The sequence below is a fragment of the Ornithorhynchus anatinus genome, chromosome 4 (assembly GCF_004115215.2).
Source record: "Ornithorhynchus anatinus isolate Pmale09 chromosome 4, mOrnAna1.pri.v4, whole genome shotgun sequence".
In the NCBI taxonomy this organism is placed as follows: domain Eukaryota; kingdom Metazoa; phylum Chordata; class Mammalia; order Monotremata; family Ornithorhynchidae; genus Ornithorhynchus; species Ornithorhynchus anatinus.
The window spans coordinates 43,570,626-43,592,644 of record NC_041731.1 but is presented as its reverse complement, the minus strand read 5'-3'; the positions used below and the strand labels follow the sequence as shown (position 1 = coordinate 43,592,644).

The window sequence follows — 22,019 nt, the reverse complement described above, 5'->3', positions numbered from 1 at the left end:
TCTGAGCAGGGCAGCATCAACCCTCACCCCTTAACACTCAGATGTCACCATTTTTCCTATTCAGCTGATGCCTCAGATGGTGAATTTTGCCCAGGGGAGTGAGTGTGACCAGAAGGCAGGTCAGAGGCCAACTTCACCAGGTTGACAAAGCAACCATCCTCTGGGGTGCTGATGGATTGTTGAATGGCAGCTTCTGCCTGTTTTCAGTTGTGCCTCAAATTCACTCAATCATTTCCAGCTAACCAGGCCAGTCCACCTGCTGTGGTTCTCTCCCAACATTTGGCTGTCATGCCATGTTTTCTGACACCGCACTTCACTGAATCTCTAAAACATTTCCTCTGTTCCCCTGGCTTTCAGTCTCCCCAAATAGCAGTTGCTTAGGCATCCACTTACGCACAAGCCCCCACACACAAAGTGAAGCTGTTGGAGTCTCTAAACTTGGTTGTTTATGATCCCATCATTTCATGCTGAGGAGAGTTTTAGTAGAAGCTGACGCAATTGCTTGAAAGTAGGATATGCTTTCTTTAGTAGGTTCAGAACTCAGTCATAAAGAAGGCTCGCCACCCCCTGCAGCCTTGCAGATCTCGAGTTTGATTTTAAGCTTGATTCCGGTTGTTGTCACACTCTGACAGTCTCCCAGAGGCCTTTTTGGCCATCTTGATTTTCTACTTCTGTGCAGGTCAGAACATTCTTGGAGAGCATACCGTCCAGGTGGTAGAATTTCCTAACATTCCATTCCAGATTGCTCACTAACTCTCTCCCCGGCTATATAGTGGGGTTTTGTTTTCTCCTATGGTATTTGTTTAGCATTTATTATGTGCCAGGCACTGTATTAAGCACTGGAAAGATATAGGATTATTGGGTTGAACACAGTCCCTGTCCAACCTAGGGCTCACAGTCTTAATCCTCATTTTACAGATGAGGTAACTGAGGCACAGAGAAGTTGTCACTTGTCCAAGGTCACACGGCAGACAAGTGGTGGATGTAGGATTAGAATCCAGGTCCTCTGACTCCCAGACCCATGCTCTCTCCACTAGGCCATGCTGTGCCTGGGCTAATTGGCTGAGTCAGAGTTGAAGATGCCTTGCCTGACTTTTGGGATCGTGCCTACTAACACTATTTACTCTCCCAAATGATTAGTACAGTGTTCTGCCCAAGGTAAGCGCTCAATAAATATGACTGAATGACTAATTTGGTGTAATGAAGAAAGGCTGTGAGTTGATCCAGTACTTTTCGACTAGAATATAATAATAAAAATTATGGTATTTGTTACGTGCTTATTATGTGCCAAGCACTGTTCTAAGCACTGGGGTAGAAACAAAGTAATCAGGTTGTCCCACATGGGGCTCAAAGTTTTGATCCCCATTTTACCAATGAGGTAACTGAAGCACAGAGAAGTTAAGTGACTTGCCCAAGATCACATAGCAGACAAGTGGAGGAGCTGGGATTAGAACTCACGTCCTCTGACTCCCAAGTCCATGCTCTTTCCACTAAATCTCTGCTGCCATGCTTGAGAATACATCGAGAGAACTGGAAGCCATGGTCAGAATGTACTTCCAAGATAATGGGAAACTCCTCCAGCTCGGGAGATCACAAGCCTACTCAAAATCTTTGAGACAGCAATTGAGGAACTGCTGTAAGCAGATGACTATGCTCTTAAGGCACAAAAAACAACAACAAAATGCACATAGGATCATCTGCTTTGCAGATTTGGTCCAGCACTAGGGGCTGAAAAGAAGTCTGAACAAAAACCAAAGTTTTCCACTAGGCTCACCCTACTTACGTCCAAATATTTTCATTGACAAAAGAGACTTTAACATTGCCCCTGCATTCTATCTAGGCAGCACCTATAAAATTGGTGAAAGGATGGTCCTAGAAGTAGAGAAAAGAATCAAGATGGCAGCATGACTCTCTGCAGGCTGACAGAGTGTGCCATCAATGAGGCACTTAGCTCCAGACCAAGTTGAGGGACTCTCAAGCTGCTGAGATGTCCAACATTCTAATGGCTGCGAGTCCTGGACCTGCTCCAGAAGACACATCTGGCTTCCCGGGTGGTTTTGTCAGCGTCACCTCCAAACTAAACTCAACATCAAATGGCAAGACAAGATAAACAGTGAGGTCCTGGAATCCTGCCAGTTAACTAGGATTAAGGCAATGCCTATATCTTTGCTGGGTGGGCTGTCTGAGCAGAATGGAGAGTGGTAGAAGGAACCCAAGCAGCTGCTGCATGAGGTTAAAAAAATACACATACCAAGTAGGGAGGCCCGAATAAACTATCTGAAGGCAGAGTGAAGCCCACAGCAGTGGAGTGTAAGGAGACCATTATAACAGGCCCTCAAGTCAGGCAGGCAGCAAATGAGAGGACTGCTCTTCTTGAGCAAAGGCTTTTTAGGAGATCGGGCTACCAGGAGGCAGGTTGGAAAACAGACAGACCCTGCTCAGCAAGGAACTCTCTTTACGTGCACACAGGCAAAAGAACGTGCTGGTCATCCACTGGCCCTTTCAGTCACACTTGCCTGAATGGATAGGATTTCACTGTCAGTCCTGAAATATCTGGTGAGATATATTCAGGTGTGCAAGCAGTATCATCTTAATTCTAGGTCACCAGCAACAGCTTTACTGTCCAGAAATGAAGAGTAAAGAAGTATCGTTGGTGACTGGATTTCTGTTACCTTATTTTTCCCAGCCTAGAGTGCAATAACTTTAAACCTCTTGGACGAGATAGCTGGAAACAAACCATGCTGCTGGTTGCAGCAAAACATGTGTTCGCTAAGTCCAGTTTATTGGACAGTTAGTCACTCAGAGATAGGGGCAGGGGAGCAGCACCCAATCAATCAATAGTATTTGGGTGCTTACTTTGTGCAGAGGGCTCTACTGGGAACTTGGGAGCATACCATAGAATTAGCAGACATGATCCCTACCTTCAAGGGCCAGCAAGCAGTGGAGACAGACACAAAGATAAATTACATATAGGAGGAAGACCTCAAGTGTAAAGATATATGTGTAAAGATATATGTGCAAGTGCTAAAGGGGGTGTAAGTGGCCAAGTACATAAGTAATAATAATAAGGGTGGTATTCGTTAAGTGCTTACTAAGGGCTAAGCCCCGTTCTTTGCGCTGGGGTAGATATGAGGTAGTCAGGTTGTCCCATATGGGGCTCACAGCCCTTCATCCCCAGTATACAGATGAGGGAATTGAGGCACAGAGTGGTTAAGTGATTTGCCCAAGGTCACACAGAAGACAAGTGGCAGATCTGGGATTAGAACCCATGACCTCTGACTCCAAAGCTCCGGCTCTTTCCATTAAGCTACGCTGCTTCTAAGTGACACGGACATGCCGGCATAGTACCTGTAATGTGTGTGGGGGGGGTGCCTAGGTTAAAGGAGGTGAGAGATCAAACATGGAAGGCCTCCTGAAGGAGAACTGAAGGGGGACAGAGTTCCAAGTTGGGGGGAGGGGAGGGGAAAGTAAGAAGTCAGAGGGGGAAGAGACCAGAACGAGACACAGTTGCATAGGTTGGCTTGAGAGAAGCGAAGTGTGCAAGCTGGGGAGAAGTGGGAGAATAGTAGGAGGGAGAGAGCTGATTGGGTATCTTAAAAACAGCATCTAGTAGTTTCTGCTTGATGCAGGGAGTAATGGACATCCATTGAGGTGTTTTGAGGGGTGGGGAGAAGGGGGTGTAGCACAATATTTTACAAAAATGATTCAGGCAGCAGAATGTAGTATGGACTGGAGAGGGGAGAGACCAGAGGCAGAGAGGTCAGCGAGGAGGCTTATGCAGCGGTCGAGATGGGATATGACAACCACCTGGGCCAGCAGGGTAGCAGTTTGGGTGAAGAGGAAGGGGTGGATTCTGGAAAGGTTGTAGACGAAGGCAGGATTTGGAGACTGACTGAATATGGGGGCTGAAAGAGACGGAGGAGTCGAAACTACCGCTAGAGTTACAGCTTAAGAGACGGAGAGGGTGACGGTGGTGCCAACTCTGATGGTTAAGTTCAATATTTTGACGTAAATCAGGTCCCAATTTATTCCACCATAGTCCATATCATTACTAACTCCTCCATCCCCGCCCACATCGGGGGCTTAAGAAGAATGGCAGAATTTTTTCTTATGAATATTACATGCCTGTGGCCTGATTTCTTCCAGGCCCAGTCAAATTTCTTGCAGTTCTGGGCCGGCAGATCCAGGCTAGGCTGTGTGGTTAGCAGTTAATCTAGCAGGGGGCCATCCAGAGGAAATCCAGTTCATCTCCAAGGGATGCCAAGGGATGCCTTCATTGTGGGCAGAGAATGTCACTGTTCATTGTTATATTGTACTTTCCCAAGTGCTTAGTACAGTGCTCTGCACACAGTAAGCGTTCAATAAATACGATTAAATGAATTGAATGAATTCATCTTCTCCTTTGGGACGCTGGAATTGGTCTGTGGCTCCTCCAGGGCTCGAGTCACTCCAGCAGAGCCTCAGGCCGAATCAAAGCGGCCCCGCGTACAGGTACCCTGGGATCCAGCCTGGCAAGGGCAGACCATGTGGTCCATATCAATCAGTGTGATTTATTGAGTATTTACTGTTGACAGAGCAGTGAACTTAGTGATTGGGAGAAGACAATACGACAGAGTTGATCTAACCAATCCTAAAGAGCACATCATGATGTGGCCAGAGGGGTGTCGAACACCCCCTCCCCCCTGCACACACAGAGCTCCCAAAAATGCTGGCAAGCACAGAACACATATTCCTCCTATCCCCTCTCCTCGCTGCTGATCTGAGGTGTTCGGCCGCAGAACGAACTCCTCTCGGAAAGCCAACCGGGGCCTGCATCCATCGGGGCCTGCCGAGAGCTGCTTCGCCGTCTGGACTGGAACCAAACTAAGCCCGCTTCCCTGCTGTTCGTCCACTTGTGGGGAGGGGGAGGGAGAAGATGGGGCCCAAACCCGAGACGGTGAATGTCATGGCAGCAACGGGGAACGGCTGATTATCCAGAGGGGGTTTGCAAACTTGAAAAGGCAAGTTTATCCATGCTGAATGAGCTCCAAACCCAGAAGCTCCCCCATGCTCCCCCCGCCCCCCCCGAACTAAGCCTGTCTTGCCTGAATAAACAGGCAGGAACACTCTAGGGGGCCACAGCGCCTGCTGTCCTGGGTAGCTAAGACTGTCATAAACCGTGCTCAGTCTGCACTCCAGCTGGGTAAGTCCCCAGCACACCAAGTGACAGGATCCCCGGAGCACCAAGTGACGGAATCCGGAGAGGCAAAGGCCTCGTCTGTGGCTTTCAGAAGCCCCCTCTACACACTCCCACGAGGGTGGTGGGCTGCCCGATTACCCCCATGAGGGACTCAAACGGGCTCCTTGTGGGCAGGGACCGGGCCTACCAAGTCATATTGTATTGTACTCTCCCAAGTGCTCAGTACAGTGCTCTGCACACAGTAAACACTCAATAAATGCCACTGATTGATAGACTGATTGAATTGGCCTACCTTCCCTCTTAGCTCCAAAGGACCCACAGCAGCATGGGCAAACAGGGCGAGAGCCACTGAGGAGTTGTAAGCCTGGGCCTCGGTTTAAAAAACAAAAGAAGTATCTTTGTTTTCAGTGAGGCATTAACTGTCCTGCTGCAAAATGAGGCTCCTGTAATCCAGTCAATCGGTCAATCCAGGTGGGAAGTCCTGAGCTTTACCACACCCAGCCACACACAGCTGACTACTCACTCTACTTCCCATGCTTAATGCAGTGCTCTGCACACAGCAAGCGCTCAGTAAATACCAATGATTGATTGATTCCAAAGTATTTGGGGAGAATTTCCATTCTTGGAATTTTTTGCTTTCCCCATTCTCCCCTGAGCCAGCTTCCTCCACCCACCACACCCAGATCCGCCACTCTCCAAACCCAGCCCCGCTCTCAGTGCTCAACAAGTCTTTCTCCCCAGAGAGGGGCATACCAGGAGAGTCAATCGGTCAGTCAATCGTATTTATTGCGTGCAGAGCACTGTACTAAACGCTTGGGAGAGTACAATACAACAGAATATAGCAGAGGGCACAGTAGGAACAGGAGAGAAATATGCTTCTGTTTCGCCCAGCAATTTAGCTTCAAAAACCTACCAGTTCGACTCACGTGCCACCCTCTGCCACACCCATCGAACAATCCACTTTGGCCTGAAGCATGCCGATTAGCTGTCTGTACCAGGAATCCACCCTCCAAGTGGATTTCGAGTTGCCCTCTCGGTCTCTGTTGTCTCTGCTCACACATGATGCCCTCCTCCTACTGGGAGGCAGAGTGGGTAAAGCATGGGTCTGGGAGTTAGAAGGTCAAGGGTTCTAATTCCAGCTCCGCCACTTATCTGCTGTGTGACCTTGGGCAAGTTACTTTCATTTTCTCTGTGCCTCGGTTACCTCATCTGTAAAATGGGGATTGAGATTGTGAGCCCCACATGGGGCAGGGACTGTGTCCAACTCAATTTTGCTTGTTTCCACCCCAGCACTTAGTACAGTGACTGGCACTTGGTAAGCAATTAACAAATACCATTAGTATTTGCCCCAGCTGCCTGCACCCAATGACTAGTGTCTTGAGGCATCCAGGTTTGCACATGAAATGCCAGTGACTGATCCACAAAAGAGATTCCCCAGCTTTGTGCTTGCTCTGCATTCTCCCCCAGAGCAGTCCCTGGGAGGAAGGGGTAGTCCTCTCCCCTTCTACTGTCTAAACATATTTAAATTATATATTATAATTTACTTACATTAATGTCTATCTCCCCTTCTAGGCCATAAGCTCACTGTGGGCAGGGAACATGCCTGTCGACTGTGTTGTATCGTAATCTCCCAAGTGCTTAGTAGAGTGCTCGGCACGTAGTAGTGCTCGATAAATACCACTGCATGAATCTATTGGAGCTTCCCATCCCCGAGACAGGCACCATCTCTGGTGGTCCCAGGCCCTGGGTCCCTGAACTTCATGTCTTTCTCAATCATTCATATTTATTGAGCACTGACTGTGTGCAGAGCACTGTATCAAGCTCTTGAGAGAAAATAACAATGTAACAGACACATTCCAACCAAGCCACCCCAGAACCTTAAATACAGCCATTTTGCTAGAGGGTTGTTTCAGATTCAGCCAGCCAGCCTCCTTAACAGCCTAAGATACCTTGCCTTGTGCCGCCAAACCCAGTCTGCTGCCCTCTCTCCTTCCCTGCCCACCCACCCCCCGTGTGCTTCTCCCCTTCAAATAAATGACCAGGCAACCGACCTGGCAGCTAGACCGGCCTGCACCACGTCCTTTATGAGGAGGAGCGAGGCTAACAAGAATTTGTGGCCTGGGGGAAGGGTGGGTGGGGAAAAAAAATCTCATTTCTGCCCTTGGCTGGAGCTGAATGTTGAAAACTCTCCAGCTGCTTGTTGGCCGCGTCGTCCTAGACAGCCCAGATTTGGAAATGCTGAAAGAGAAACCTTGGATAATCCCCTGGAAGGTTTCAAATCGACCCGAGAAACCAGACACGATCACAAAACACAGGGGCTTTTTCAGGCTGAGAAAGAGGGGGGCCTTTCCCTACAAGGTTTTAGAATGTTGCGAGAGACGGATTCTCCACCCATCTCCTTCCAGCATTAATATCTACTTTCCTGCAAGCTTCCCCGAAAGAAGGGGAAGAATTTGTCAGCTAAGCATTGACTTCATCTGGGATAGATACATACTTACACACACTTCACCATCAGTAATGTCAGCTATCAATTAATCGTATTTACTGAGTCCTTACTGTGTGCAGAGCACTGTATTAAGTGCTTGGGAGAGGGCAGTATTACAGAGTTGGCACTTTCCCTGCCCACAGTGAGCTTACAGTCTAGAGGACTGCCTACATAAAGAGTATATCTTTCTGCCTCTGCACGCACACACAGATTATCACATCCACTTTTTATTGCAATTGAGTCACGTGGTTACCCTGCACAAGAGGTTGCACATGACCACCAAGGCCATTAGTGACCACCAAGGCCATTACAATGGCAGGACCACGGAGTCTCCCTCAGGGAGGAGATCTGGGGGGAAACTTGTGAGTCATTCCAAGTAAATCTCCCAACCCTTCCTCACTCCTGGCTTTCAGTCTCCAATGCACTGCTCATGCCTTTTCTGAAACAGCCTTCCCACGCAGCTTAGCCAAGTCACGTCCCTCCCCTCCCTTCATATCCTTCTTAATCATTATCTCCCCCAGGAGGCATCCCCTGATTAATCCCTCCTACCTTCCCAGTCGTGCCACTCCACTTAGAAATTAATCTATTTGGAACTGGCTGATCACTTTTGCCAACTACAACTACTTTCGCTCTTTTACTGTAATCAAATTTGGCCTGTTAATCTACCCCATCAGACTGCAAGTTCCTTGAGGACAGGCATGGATCTGTATACTTCTTTTGCAGTCTACGGGACACAGTGAGCACTCTTTCTATACTGGTGAGGGTGATGGGGATGATGACAATGGTAGTGAGGGATTGGCTGTGCCAGGGGCACTGGCTGGACTTGAGTGCCAATACTGGGTGGATTTATGGGCAATCAACTGAGGGTATTTACTGAGCGCTTAATGTGGGCAGAAAGCACTATACTAAGCACATGGGAGAGGATGATTGAGGTGGGAAGCACGATCCCTGCTTTCATCGAGCTTACAATCTAGAGGTCCGTTCAGGGGAGTCCCCTCCTTTCCCCGGGACCCTGGAGAGACTTTTGTGGGTGACAAGTCCACTGAAGGAGGGCCGTGTGCAAACGTGTGACTTGGTGGATGGCTCTGGACCAACCCCTGTCTGTGCAAGAGAGACCCTACCCAGCTTCTTTCCCAGAGGTCTCGGGGGCCCGGTCCCACGCACACTCACCCGAATCCTCCTCATCGCTGCCACAATCTCCACTCGACTGTTGGGCCTCGGCACATCCAGACTACCGATGTACTGAAAAAGAGGAGAGGAATTCAGCTGCCTACCGCTGAATAACCACACAAGGTCCCACCCATTGCTACGGTCCTTCAGCCTTCTAATCAGTTCCCTAAAAAAAATGATAATCCACTCCAAGGGTACCCTCTCCAGGGTATATCCAGAGAAGCACAGGATGGGAACAGGGATAAGGGCACTTCTCACACTTGAGGGAGCCTCTTATCACGGTATCTCAAAGCATGCTGAAGCTCTAATTATCCTGTCCCAGCCCACTACCGCTGGAGGGCAGAACCCCTGCGGCCCCTCAGATTCAGAGAGGTCAAGTGCCCTGCCCAAAGTTGCACAGCCAATTGTGCCAGAGCTGAGAGGTGGGAATGAGCTTCCTGAATTCTCAACTCTGGCTCTACTAGTCAAATCCGGCCCTGATTCAGTAGCTGAGACTGCACATACTTTGCAGTGGGTCAGACTGCAAAGGAGTTGCTCACCATTATGGCTATATTTACATACTCCCGTTCAGGGTATTGAGGTCCAACATATACACTCTAGCTTTGCTCAGTATTATTGCTTTTTTTTTTATGGTATTTATTAAGCGCTTACTGTGGGTCAAGCTCAGTGCTAAGCAGGAATTCCTCAGATATTTCTCCTGGCCCTGAGCAGGGTTCTCAGTTCCCCAGTTAATCTGGATAGGAACAAACAGAGCCTTTGAAAGAGAACTCAAAGGTTTTGCCATTGTCCCTCAATGCCTTGATTCCTCCAAGAAGAAGCTGCATCCAGTCCCGCTTAAGGGGAAGGGGCTGAAGTCCCTTTCGGCCCTGTTCTGGCTGCAGGGGTCTGTAACTCCCTCTCCAAAGAGGCAACAGAGAGAGGGGCTGCCCTCCTGTCCAAGGTAGCCTAGTGGATAGAGCACGGGCCTGGGAGTCAGAAGAACCTGGGTTCTAATCCTGGCTCCACCGCTCGTTGCTGTGTGACCTTGGGAAACTCACTTCACTTCTCTGTGACTCAGTTATAACATCTGTAAAATGGGGATTAATAATGAGAGCCCCATGAGGAAATTGGACTGCGTCCAACCTGATCAGCTTGTATCTACCCCAGTACTTAATACAGTGCCTGGCACATAGTAAGCACTTAAATACCATGTAAAAAAAAAATCCTTTCCCTATTCAATATGCATTTTTCTCCCTCAGAGGCCTCTCCTTTATTTATTACGGTATTTATTATGGTATGGTTTATTTGTTCCAAGTGCTGTGGTAGATACAAGTTAATCCCTGTCCCACAAAAGGTTCCCAGTCTTAATCTCCATTTTACAGTTATGAGATGTAAAACTGCCATGCTACAGCTCAGATGTGAGTGTGAGTGGACAAAAAGGTAGAGCGAGGAGGGAAATGTAAAGTGGGTAGTGGGGAGAGCGGAGAGAGGGAGGTTCTGGGCTGCCAAAGTCTGGGCCTCTGCCTCTTCGTCTCTTTTCTGCACCCACAGTGTGAGCAGTGACACACCCACGATGCTGGAATCAGGAAGGTGGCAGCTGGCAAGCAAAGGGTAGGAGGCTGAGCCAGAAGCACCTGCTAAGTATGCAGCTCTCATCACGGTCATAATAATCTCCCCCTGGGCTGGGACAGCCTCAGGAGCATTCCCCATCTTTACCAGGAGGTAACCCAGAATCTCATTATGGGCCCGGGGACCAGGTCGAGACCCTACCCAAATTGGTCAGTTTTCTATAGACTGGAAAGCTCAGTGACTGTTGGGGGTTAATCGTCATCATCGGTTGTATTTATTGAGTGCTTATGGTATGCAGAACACTATATTAAGTGCTTGGGAGAGTACAATACAACAGACTAGGTAGGCGCGTTTCCTGCCACAGTGAGCTTGCAGTGTAGGGGAAGACAGTCATTAATATAGGTCATTTATTACATACCATTTATTGATATGTACATAAGTGCTATGGGGCTGAGGGTGGGGTGAACAGCAAATGGCCAAAGGTCACAGATCCAAGTGCAAAGATGATGCAAAAGGGAGAGGGAGCCGGGGAAAAGACGGCTTAATCGGGGATGGCCTCTTGGAAGAGATGTGAACTTAATAAAGCTTTGAAGATGGGGCAAATGGTGGTCCAGCATATATGGATGGGGAGAGAGTTCCACTCTGTAGAGGGAGAACTTGGGAAAGGGGTTGGTGGTGAGATAGGGGTATGGTGAGCAAGCCGGTGCTAGAGGAATGAATTGTATGGACTGGGTTGTATTAGAATATCAATGAGGTGAGGTAGGATGGGACAAGCTGATTGAGTGCTTTAAAAGTCAATGGTGAGGAGTTTCTGTCCGATGGGGAAATGGATAGACAACCACTTGAGGAGTGGGGAGATGTGAACTGAACTTTTTTTTAGGAAAATGATCCATACAGCAGAGTGATGTTTGGACTGGAGCGGAAAGAGGCATGAGACAGAGAGGTCAGCAATGAGGTATATGTAGTAGTCAAGGTGAGATAGGCTAAGTGCCTAGATCAGTGGAGTATCAGGGATGAAGAGGAAAGGGTGGATTTTAGCATTGTGAAGGTAGAACCTACAGGATTTGGTGACAAATATGTGGGTGGAAGCTCACTGTGGGCAGGGATCATGCCTATTAACTCAGTTTTATTGCACTTTCCCAAGCACTCAGTTCGGTGTTCTGCCCAGAGTTAGTGCTCAAATGAGTGACTGATGAGAGAAATGAGGAGAGGACAATGCCAAGGTTATGGGCTTGTGAGATAGGGAGGACAGTGGTACTGTCTACATTGAAGGGAAAGAGAGTGGGAGGACAGGGTTTGCATGGGAAGATGTAGAGTTAGTTTCTGGAGATGTCAGCAGGAAATCCAGGTGGAGGTGTTCTGAAGGCAGGAGGAAATATGAGATGGAAGAGAAGGAGAGAGTTCAGGGCTGGAGATGTAGATTTGGGAGTAATCTGCATATAGACAGCAGTTGAAGCCATGGGAGAGAATTAGTTTTCCAACGAAGTGGGAGAATTGAAGGGAACCCAGAACTGAGCTTTGAGGGAGCCCCGCTGTCAGAGGGTGAGAGAGGCAGAGGGGGAGCCTGCAAAAGAGATCAAGTAAAAGCAATCGAAGTGATAGGAGGAGAACCAGTGTCAATGAAGTCAAGATTGGATAATGTTTCAAGGAGAAGGGGGTGGTCCACAAAGTCAAAGGCAGCTGAGAGGTCTAAGGAGGATTATGATGGAGGCCATCAGCTTTGGCGAGAAGGTCATCAGTGACAGAGAGAGCAGTTTCCATGGAGTGAAGGGGATGGAAACCAGAATGGAGGGAATCATGGAGAGCAAGTGGACATGGCAGGTGTAAACAACTCTCTCAAGAAATTTGGAGAGGAATGATAGGAGGGAGATGAGGCAACAACTAGTAAATGAGTGCTCACCCTCTGCAGAGCACTGTGCTAAGTGTCTGGGAGAGTACAGCAGAGTTACTAGACATGATCCCTTGTCCTCAAGGAGCTTATGATCTAGGGGCTGGGGTGTGGAAAGAGACAGACACCAATCTCTATATTTCATATAGGAGAAACCAACAGTATAAAAAGTATGTACATAAGTGCTTGAGGAGGGGAAAAGGGCAAGCACACAAGTGTTTAGGTAACAGAAGGGCTGAAGTGGCAGTTGGAGATGGGGAGTCGGGGTGAAATGTAGGGTGGGGAGATGAGAGATTAATCAGGGAAGGGCTCCCCCAGAGCTACAGATGGGGGGTCACAACCAGAGTGCCTGCACATCGGGGGCAATTCACAGCCTGGGTATTGAGTTATTGGCCCAATTTCAACAGCTAGGGCAGGGCTTTGGGAATGGCTTGCAAGTTCTGGGCCCTGGCTATTTTGGGGGTTCCTGAGAGCAGCACTCCTCCATCCCTCTAGGGAACCTTGCATGCCAAACCAAGGAAGGCTTGCCGGCCCAGCTAAATCCCACTTCCAGGATTTATGCCGGCTCTGTTTTCCTGGAGCCACCCTGGGTGTGCTCAGTCCCATGGCTGTGGTGAGGGACCAGACAGCAGAAGGGCCCTTCACAGATACCCCCCTGAAAAAACAAAAACAGTTCAGATCACGACGACAGCCACCCACTGCCCCTGAATTCCAGAGGCTGATGGGCAATGGTCACTTTCTGTTTCCTAACTGGCTTCCAGAGAGTCACCTCCTCTCTTTTGCCTGTATAGCAGAAGAGTATAGCAACTGTTCCCCTAGCCCGGGGCATAGCTGCCATATCCCGGGGTGACAATCTGGCAGCTGCCCGCTCCCCCATCCCCGTACAGTTCACAGGAGCGGGGTGGCAGGAGCAGGTGCCCCAGCATGACTCTCCGCCGAAGCCGGCGGCCGCAGGACTCAAGAGAGGGCAGGAGGAAGAGGACCGGTGGGCTGCAAGCAGATTCTGGGCCCACAAGGGTTCAAACAGGCACCGAGGATGGGATACGGACTTAGGGCAGCAGGTTTGCCTGGGTGGGTTCATCAGCAAACCTCAGGTTGGCCCCCACCTCCCCTCCACACCCCCCAGTCCAATAACAGCTTGCAAACTTGGTCAGTTTGTGTTCTCCCAGTGCAACCGTGGCATCTCTGCATCACGGATAGTGATGACCGGAGGAGAGGAAGCCGCATTACCTAACGGATAGAGCATGGGCCTGGGAGTCAGAAGGACCTGGGTTCTAATCCAGGCTCAGTCACTTGGCTGCTGCTGTGTGACCTTGAGCTTCAGTTCCCTCACCTGTAAAATGAGGATTAAGACTGTGAACCTCATGTAGGACAGGAATTCTGTCCAATCTGATTACCTTGTATCTACCCCACTGCTTAGTACAGTGCCTGGCACATAAGTACTTAAAATATCATAACAAAACAAAAAAATCAGAAAAGCCACCCCACTCTGAGAGCAGCATAGCACAGTGGGAAGAGAAATGGCGAAGGAGATTTCCCTTTCCTACAGAGGATTAAATCCACATGCCAACTATTGTTGATTTTTATAATATTTAATGGGTTTGAGAAGCTCATCATGGAAGAGTAGATCCTAAAATAGAACCCTCTGGTAGGCAGTTGAAAAACAAGTGGTGATAAAGGAACAAATCCTAGTAAATGTCCAGACAGACTATATCTAAGATCTAAAGAAAAACTTCCCAAGGATTGGGTGGTTTGAGAGTGTGCTACAGGATCATGACCTTTAACTTCTCCGTGTCTCGGTTTCCTCATCTGAAAAGTAGGAACAAGATACTCCTCTTTCCCCCTTAGAACGTGAGCCTCACGTAGAACAAGGTCTGTGTCTGATCTCCTTACTTCACAAATACCCCAGCACTTCGTAAAGAGTGTTGCATATAGTAAATGCTTACCAAATACAATTATTACTATTAGGAGCTCCTTCAGCCCAGCTCTCGGTGAAGTTTCCTTCGTTCCAGGAGACTGGTCATACTTTAAATTCATAGAGAAAGGCTGAGACACTTATATACTAGATTTTATTATTATATTTTTATAACTTGGAGAAGCTCCAACCCCACAAAACCACACGAAGCAGCTCTTCTAGAATATTTTTTTTTTTTCTTGGGTTCAAATAGCAGGAACACTGGAAATTGGCAAACCCTTTGATGGGATCTGCAAAGCCAGTATCACCACACGACAGGCCTGCAGACCGCAGTGGCCGCTACTGTCCAAATGAACTTCCGCTGCAATGTCCCCTCACCCCTCCAGCTACCAAAACTTCCATCACACGGGACTCTTTTTACCTGACTGGGGCCACGGAGATGCCCCATCACTTTTTCCACAAGCAAGAAGAGTTCCAGAGCTGGAATCCCTCTCCAGCAGCTTCAGGAATTTCATTTAAGGCAGCCCCAAGGCAGCCTGCAATTAGGATGGGTCTCACCTTGTAGAGCTTGCTCTCAACTAGGCTCCTGTCCACTGGACCCAAGCAATTTTTAGGTGGCAATCAATCAGTGGCATTTGAGTGTTTACAGAGCATTGCACTAGTGCTTAACCTCCTTCCTGCCACGCTGCATGCATATTTCCCTCTAATTTTTAAGTCAGTTCCCTAAACTCCGTCTGCCTCCAATCTACCAAATGCAGGGCGGTTTCCGCGAATTAAATATAACGCTAATAATAATTTTTGGAAGAGGCTGCAGGGCGAACTAGTTGAAAATGAGTTAAGCTTCACAGGCTTGACCTTTATGCAATTTCCTTCTCTAGTCTCGGTCCCCTCACACCCACGGCATTTGAATGCTACAGTGCTCTTTCTGCAAACTTGTGGCTGCTCCTGCGTGTTCCAAAACAAGAGACTGCTGAGGGTGACCCATTTAAAGCGAGTGAGACAATCCAGGGCTGAGTGGAGCTCTCCAAAACGCTGCTCTATACAAACAAGGCCAGAGAAGCAGGCAGTACGTTCATCTGCTTTACATTCCAGGGGCTGGAAGCAGGAACTGCCTGGAGCTGAGCTCTCCTTTGCCACCAACTTTCTCCTGATTTTCTAATCCTACCTTCAAGCTACAGGGCAAGTGGTAGCTTAGAGGTAGCTTTTCTCCGGACCCAGTGGGAGCCCTTGATGGACAGCAAAGGCCAGAGTATGGGCACTGATTCAGGTTTAAGAGATTCGGAAGTTGATAAGGCAAGCCCCCTGTTTCCCTACCTTCTTTTTCTGGTTTGTTACTTTATGAGCAATCGATCGTATTTAATGAGCACTTACTGGGTGCAGAGCACTGTACTACACACTTCATGACACTGATCACTGCCCCTCAGCTCTGCAACTCAGGTCGGGGAGATCAAACAGAAAGGAAGCAAAAATTCCCATTAATTCTGCAGCTTACTCCAGATCTGGCGAGAGGACAGCGACTGAAGATATCGGCTAACCTGAGGGTTTCCATTATTAAACTCTCCCACCATCGCTAAGTAAAACTGTGTCCCGAGACATCCCCACAAAGACTTATCAAACCCCTTTCTGGGGAATCACCATCGCCCAGGAGAGTAACTCCATCAACAGCTGAACTGATCCAGTGCCAGGCAAGGGCACTTGCAAGACTCCCTGGCCTTTTGCAGGGTTGCTCACCCCTAGGCCCCTCGGGGGCAGCTGGTCTGTGGGATCCAGGGCCATTCTTCAGGATGCCAAGGCAGAGGGGTGGAAATCACCAGCCTAGCTGGAGCAGGGGGCAGTTAATGGGAAGCCCAGGACCAGAGACATCAGGCTCGGAAGGTGCAGTGCCAGCAGGCGGCATCCTGGAACAGACGGTCGGGTAGGGAGGGGTGTTTTGGGAAGGAAGAAAGCCCCTCTAGACTGTAAGCTCATTGTGGGCAAGGAATGTGTCTGTTTACTGTTGTAATAAATAATTTGTTTAAGGGCTTACTGTGTTCCAAGCACCGTTCTAAGTGCTGGGGTAGATACTTGGTAATCAGGTTGGACACAGTCCCTGTCCCATATGGCGCTCACTGTCTTGATCCCCATTTTATAGATGAGGTAAGTGAGGCCCAAGGAGTAATAATAATAACGATGGTATTTGTTAAATGCTTACTACGTGCCAGGCACCGTACTAACCGCTGGGGTGGATACAAGGAAATAATAATGTTGGTATTTGTTAAGCGCTTACTATGTGCCGAGCAGTGTTCTAAGCACTGGGGTAGATACAGGGTAATCAGGTTGCCCCAAATGAGGCTCGCAGTTAATCCCCATTTAACAGATGAGGTAACTGAGGCACAGAGAAATTAAGTGACTTGCCCACAGTCACACAGCTGACAAGTGGCAGAGCCGGGATTCAAACTCATGACCTCTGACTCTCAAGCCCGTGCTCTTTCCACTGAGCCACGCTGCTTCTCTATCAAGTTGGACACAGTCCCTGTCCCCCGTGGAGCTCACAGTCTCAATCCCCACTTTACAGAGGAGGGAACTGAGGCCCCGAGAAGTGAAGCGACTGGCCCAAGATCACACAGCAAGGACAAACAGCAGACAATTGGTGGAGTCGGCATTAGAACACATGACCTTCTGACGCTCAGATCTGTGCTCTACCCATTAGGCCATACTGCTTCTTTGGCACTCTCATTCATTCATTCAAAAGTATTTATTGAGCGCTTACTATGTGCAGAGCACTGTACTATGTGCTTGGAATGGACAATTCGGCAACAGATAGAGACAATCCCTGCCCAGTGACGGGCTCACAGTCACTCTCCCCAGAGCTTCGTTCATTCATTTAATGGCATTTATTAAGCGCTTACTGGGTGCAAAGCACTGCACTAAGCATTTGGAATGTACAATTCGGCAACAGATAGAGACCATCCCTGACCACTCATTCCTTCAGTAATATGTGAGCGCTTACTATATGCAGAGCACTGGACTAAGTGCTTGGAATGGACAATTCGGCAACAGATAGAGACCATCCCTGACTTCAGTAATGTTTGAGCGCTATGTGCAGAGCACAGTACTAAGCGTTTGGAATGGACAAGTCGGCAACAGGTAGAGACCATCCCTGACCATTCGTTCCTTCAGTAATATCTGAGCGCTTACTATGTGCAGAACACTGGACTAAGCGCTTGGAATGGACAAGTCGGCAACTGATAGAGACCATCCCTGACCATTCATTCCTTCAGTAATATGTGAGCGCTTACTATGTGCAGAGCACTGGACTAAGCGCTTGGAATGGACAAGTCGGCAACTGATAGAGACCATCCCTGACCATCCATTCCTTCAGTAATATGTGAGCGCTTACTACGTGCAGAGCACTGGACTAAGCGCTTGGAATGGACAAGTCGGCAACAGATAGAGACCATCCCTGCCCAATAAGAAGCGCTTAGAACGGTGTCCCCGCACAGAGCGAGCGCTCAATCAAGAGGAGGGAAGGAAAGGTTCAGCTGCCCTGCCGTTCCTCGCAGGACTGGCAGGGGGGACATTATTATTAATACTGCTACCGATGATGATGATGCTACGTGCGAAGCCCTGCTCTAAGCGCTGTACCGTGCTAGCCGCCGTACCTTGGCCTGGAAGTGGATGCCGTGCTGGAAGGCTTCCTCGTTGTGCAGCGGGACCCGGGAGTCGCAGGCGTCGTCCACCAGGTTGTACCTGCTCTTGACGGGCATGGTGGACCCCGGGGCCGGGGGCGCCCCCCGGCTGCAGCCGGGCCGGACCGAAGCGAGCCGAAGCGGGCCGAAGGGAGCCGAAGCGAGCCGAAGCGGAGCGCGGCCCCGGCGCACAAAGAGCCGTCGGCGCGGCCGGGCCGGGCCGGGCCGGGCAGCGCAGGACACCCGGAGCCCGAGCCCGAGCCGAGCCCGAGCCGAGCCCGAGCCCGAGCCCGAACCCGAGCCGAACGGGCTCGGCCCCCCGCCCCCGCCGCCGTTTGAATGAAATTCCCCGGCGGCCGAGCCGGCCCCACCTTACGCCGCCGCCGCCCATTGGACACAAGTTCCCTCACGTGGTGCCGGGGGGGGGGGGGGGGGGGAAAACCCGGGGAGGGGGGGAGGAGGGGGGGAGGAGGAGAAAGGAGGTGGAGGAGAAGAAAGGAGGAGAGAGGAGCAGGGAGAGGAGAAAGGAGGAGAAGGAGAAAGGAGGTGGAGGAGGATGAGAAAGGAGGAGAGAGGAGGAAGAGGAGAAAGGAGGAGGAGGAGAAAAAAGGTGGAGGAGGAGGAGGAAGGAGGACGAGGACGAGAAAGGAGGAGAGAGGAAGAAGAGGAGAAGAAAGGAGGTGGAGGAGAGGAGGAAAAGGAGAAAGGAGAAGAGAGGAGGAGGAGGAGAGGAGAAAGGAGGTGGAGGAGGACGAGAAAGGAGGAGAGAGGAAGAAGAGGAGAAAGGAGGTGGAGGAGAAGAAAGGAGGTGGAGGAGAGGAGGAGAAGGAGAAAGGAAGAGAGAGGAGGAGGAGGACGACGAGAAAGGAGAGAGGAGGAACAGGAGAAAGGAGGTGGAGGAGAAGGAGAAAGGAGGAGAGAGAGGAGGAGGAGAAAGGAGGAGAGGAGGAGGAGGAGAAGAAAGGAGAAGGAGGAGAAAGAAGGTGGAGAAAGGAGTAGGAGAGAGGAGGAGGAGGAGAAGAGGAGAAAAGAGGTGGAGGAGGACGAGGAAGAGGAGAAAGGAGGTGGAGGCGAAAGGAGGAGAGAAGAAGAGGTGGAGGAGAAGAAAGGAGGAGAGAAGAGGAGGAGGAAGAGAAAAGAGGAGAGAGGAGGAGGAGAAGGAAAGAGGAGGAGGAGGGAAAGGAGGAGGAGAAAGGAGGAGGAGAGAGGAGGAGGAGAAAGAAGAGAGAGGAGGAGAAAAGAGGTGGAGGAGGATGAGAAAGGAGAAGAAAAGAGGAGAGAGGAGGAGGAGGAGGAAGAGGAGAAAGGAGGTGGAGGAGAAGTAAGGAGGAGAAAGGAGTAGGAGAGAGGAGGAGGAGAAAGGAGTTGGAAAAGGAGGTGGAGGAGAAAGAAGGAGGAGGAAGAGGAAAAAGAAGGAGCAAGGAAGAGGAGGAAGGAGGTCTGGTCCTACCCCTTTCTTCTCCCGCACCCAATCAGTGGTGTTATCTTGAAAGCTCACTATGTACAGAGTACTGTACATAGCGTTTGTATTGTATTTGTATTGTTTGTATAGTACAAACGCTTGGGAGAGTGCACTAATAATAATAATAATGATGGCATTTGTTAAGCGCTTACTAGGTGCCAAGCACTGTTCTGAGCGCTGGGGTAGAGACAAGGTTGTCAGGTTGCCTCATGTGGAGCTCACAGTCTTAATCCCCATTTTATAGATGAGGTAACTGAGGCATTGAAGAGTTAAGTGACTTGCCCAAAGTCACACAGCTGCCAAGTGGCAGAGCCGGTATTAGAACCCACAGTCTCTGACTCCCAAGACCGTGCTCTTTCCACTAAGGCATGCGCCTTCTGCCAGCGAGAGTTGGCAGACACAATCCTTGTCCTCTTGTAATTTACAGTCCACTGTTGACTTGCACAGTAAGCTCTCAATAAATACGATTGAATGAATGAGTGAAGTACTTACTATGTGCCAGGAAATATTCTAAGCACTGGGGTAGATACAAGCTAATCAGGTTGGACAGTTCCTGACGCACATGGGGCTCATAGTCTTAAGCCCCATTTTACAGATGAGGGAACTGAGGCACAGAGAAGTTAAGTGACTTGCCCAGGAGTACAATGCAGCTGGTAGACGAGATCCCTGCCCTCATGGAGCTTACTGATGATCCTCCGGGGCAGAGAGACATTAAATAAATTACAGGTAGGGGAGAAGCGACAGAATATGTGAATAGTGCTATAAGTGGGGGTGAGGCAAATATCAAACTTTGGGGCATTCATTCATTCATTCAATCATATTTCCTGAGCACTTACTATGGGCAAAGCCCTGGACTAAGCCCTTGGGAGAGTACGAGACTGTAAGCCTGGTGTGGGCAGGGATTGTCTCTATTGCTGAATTGTACTTTCCAAGCACTCAGTACAGTGCTCTGCACACAGTTAGCACTCAATAAATAAATTGAATGAATATAGCAATAGACACATTCCCTGCCCACAAGAGCTCAGACCCGAGTACATAGGTGACTTGGAAGGGTGAGAGAATAGGGTGGGGGGATGAGAGGTTGGTCAGGGTAGAGTTCCTGGAGAAGGTAGGATTTTAGTATGCTATTGATGCCTGTCTCCCCCTTCTTTGCTGTGAGCCCGTTGTTGGGTAGGGTTGTCTCTATTTGTTGCCAAATTGTACTTTCCAAGTTCTTAGTCCAGTGCTCTGAACACAGTAAGCGCTCAATAAATACGATTGAATGAATTTGAGTAGAAATGTGAAGATGGGGAGAGTGGTGGTCAGTCAGTTCCACAGCCTTCATAGTTCTCATGCATTATCCCCTCTATCCTGTAAGCTCTTTTTGGGCAGGGAACATATCTACCAACTCTGATATATTGTACTCTCCCAAGCACTTAGTACAGTATTCTGCACACAGTAAAGACTCAATAAATACCATCAATCTGTTGAATGGTCACCCCCAGCCCCAAGAAGGCTTCCAACACTGAGGATGACTGTCTACGAGGGCAGTCAGTGACAGTGCAGCTCTGGGCAGACCATGGGTCTGCATCACGATGGTATCGGAAATGGTCGGATGGTGAAAGCTCTCTCTTCAAAGCTGGAGAGTTCAATTCTAAACTCACCCCAACATGGCCCCTTCCAGAAAAAACCCGAGGGACCTTCTTCGAGTAGGGAAACAACTACCTCAACCCCATGTCCAAAGTGAACACAGTTCAAGCAGGAGCCTCCCCTTAAAGTACTGTCATTTTTCAGCCAAGTGTTCCTGCTCTGTGAGGTTCCTGCTCCGTGTGGTATAGTATAATTAGGCTGAAGGATAGTCCCAAGTCCCTAGAAAGGAAAGAAAACATAAACAGAGCAATGTGGCCAGACTCCATTGCTATCAGAGAAGCAGTATGGCTCAGTGGAAAGAGCCCGGGCTTGGGAGTCAGAGGTCATGGGTTCTAATCCCGGATCCGCCGCTTTTCAGCTGTGTGACTTTGGGCAAAGTCACTTCACTTCTCTGTGCCTCAGATCCCTCATTTGTAAAATGGAGATTAAAACTGTGAGCCCTACGTGGGACAACCTGATTATCTTGTATCCCCCCCACCCCCAGTGTTTAGAACAGTTCTTTGCACATAGTAAGTGCTTAACAAATACCATTATTATCATTATTATTATTATTAAGCAACCTCTTAAGGTGCCTGGACCATTAAGGACTCAAAGACATGATACTTGATCTTTTGAAACAAAGAGGAAACATTTCTTCAGCATCAGCTCTTCCTTTCCAAAGCCAAGAAAGATGGACCAATCAATGAATCAGTGATATTTATTGAGCACTTACTGCGAGCACAGCACTGAACTAAGCTCTTGGGAGAGTACAACAGAGAAGGTAGAGATGATTGCTACCAACAAGGAGCTTAAAGGTAGACAGGAAGGCATTTCAGTCTCTCTAGAGGGAATGAAATTATACTAGAGCCTAAAAAGGTAACCAAATAATTATTTCTAATCTGTTCCGGGCCTTCACTGATTCGAAAATTATCACCAGATTTTTTGTCCCTGCCCCCATTGCATTTCCATTTCCAGAATAAATTAAGGTATTAAGCCTATGGTCTTTATTTATAGGCCTGAGAACATGTTACATATTTAGTCCCCACTGAAAATTGTGGAGAGACTGTGATAGACTATCTACAACTAGTATTGGTCT

General features: G+C 49.0%; 1 protein-coding gene across 3 annotated transcripts in view; it reads right to left on the bottom strand.

Annotated features, from left to right (window-relative positions):
- The window catches only part of LOC100083973 (carboxyl-terminal PDZ ligand of neuronal nitric oxide synthase protein-like), a 37,515-nt gene extending 19,447 nt beyond the window's left edge, over positions 1-18,068 (bottom strand). For 2 of the 3 annotated variants that reach the window (XM_029063932.2, XM_029063933.2), the window contains exons 1-2: positions 17,827-18,068; positions 8,835-8,906 (exon numbers count right to left, since the gene is read on the bottom strand). In XM_029063932.2, coding sequence (XP_028919765.1) covers positions 8,835-8,906; positions 17,827-17,931 — 177 coding nt within the window. In that variant the 5' untranslated portion in view covers positions 17,932-18,068. Of the gene's footprint in view, positions 1-6,092; positions 6,193-8,834; positions 8,907-17,826 lie in introns of those variants that run through there. The other variant, XM_039911796.1, reaches the window with a different exon arrangement.
- Positions 18,069-22,019: the final 3,951 nt, after the last annotated feature.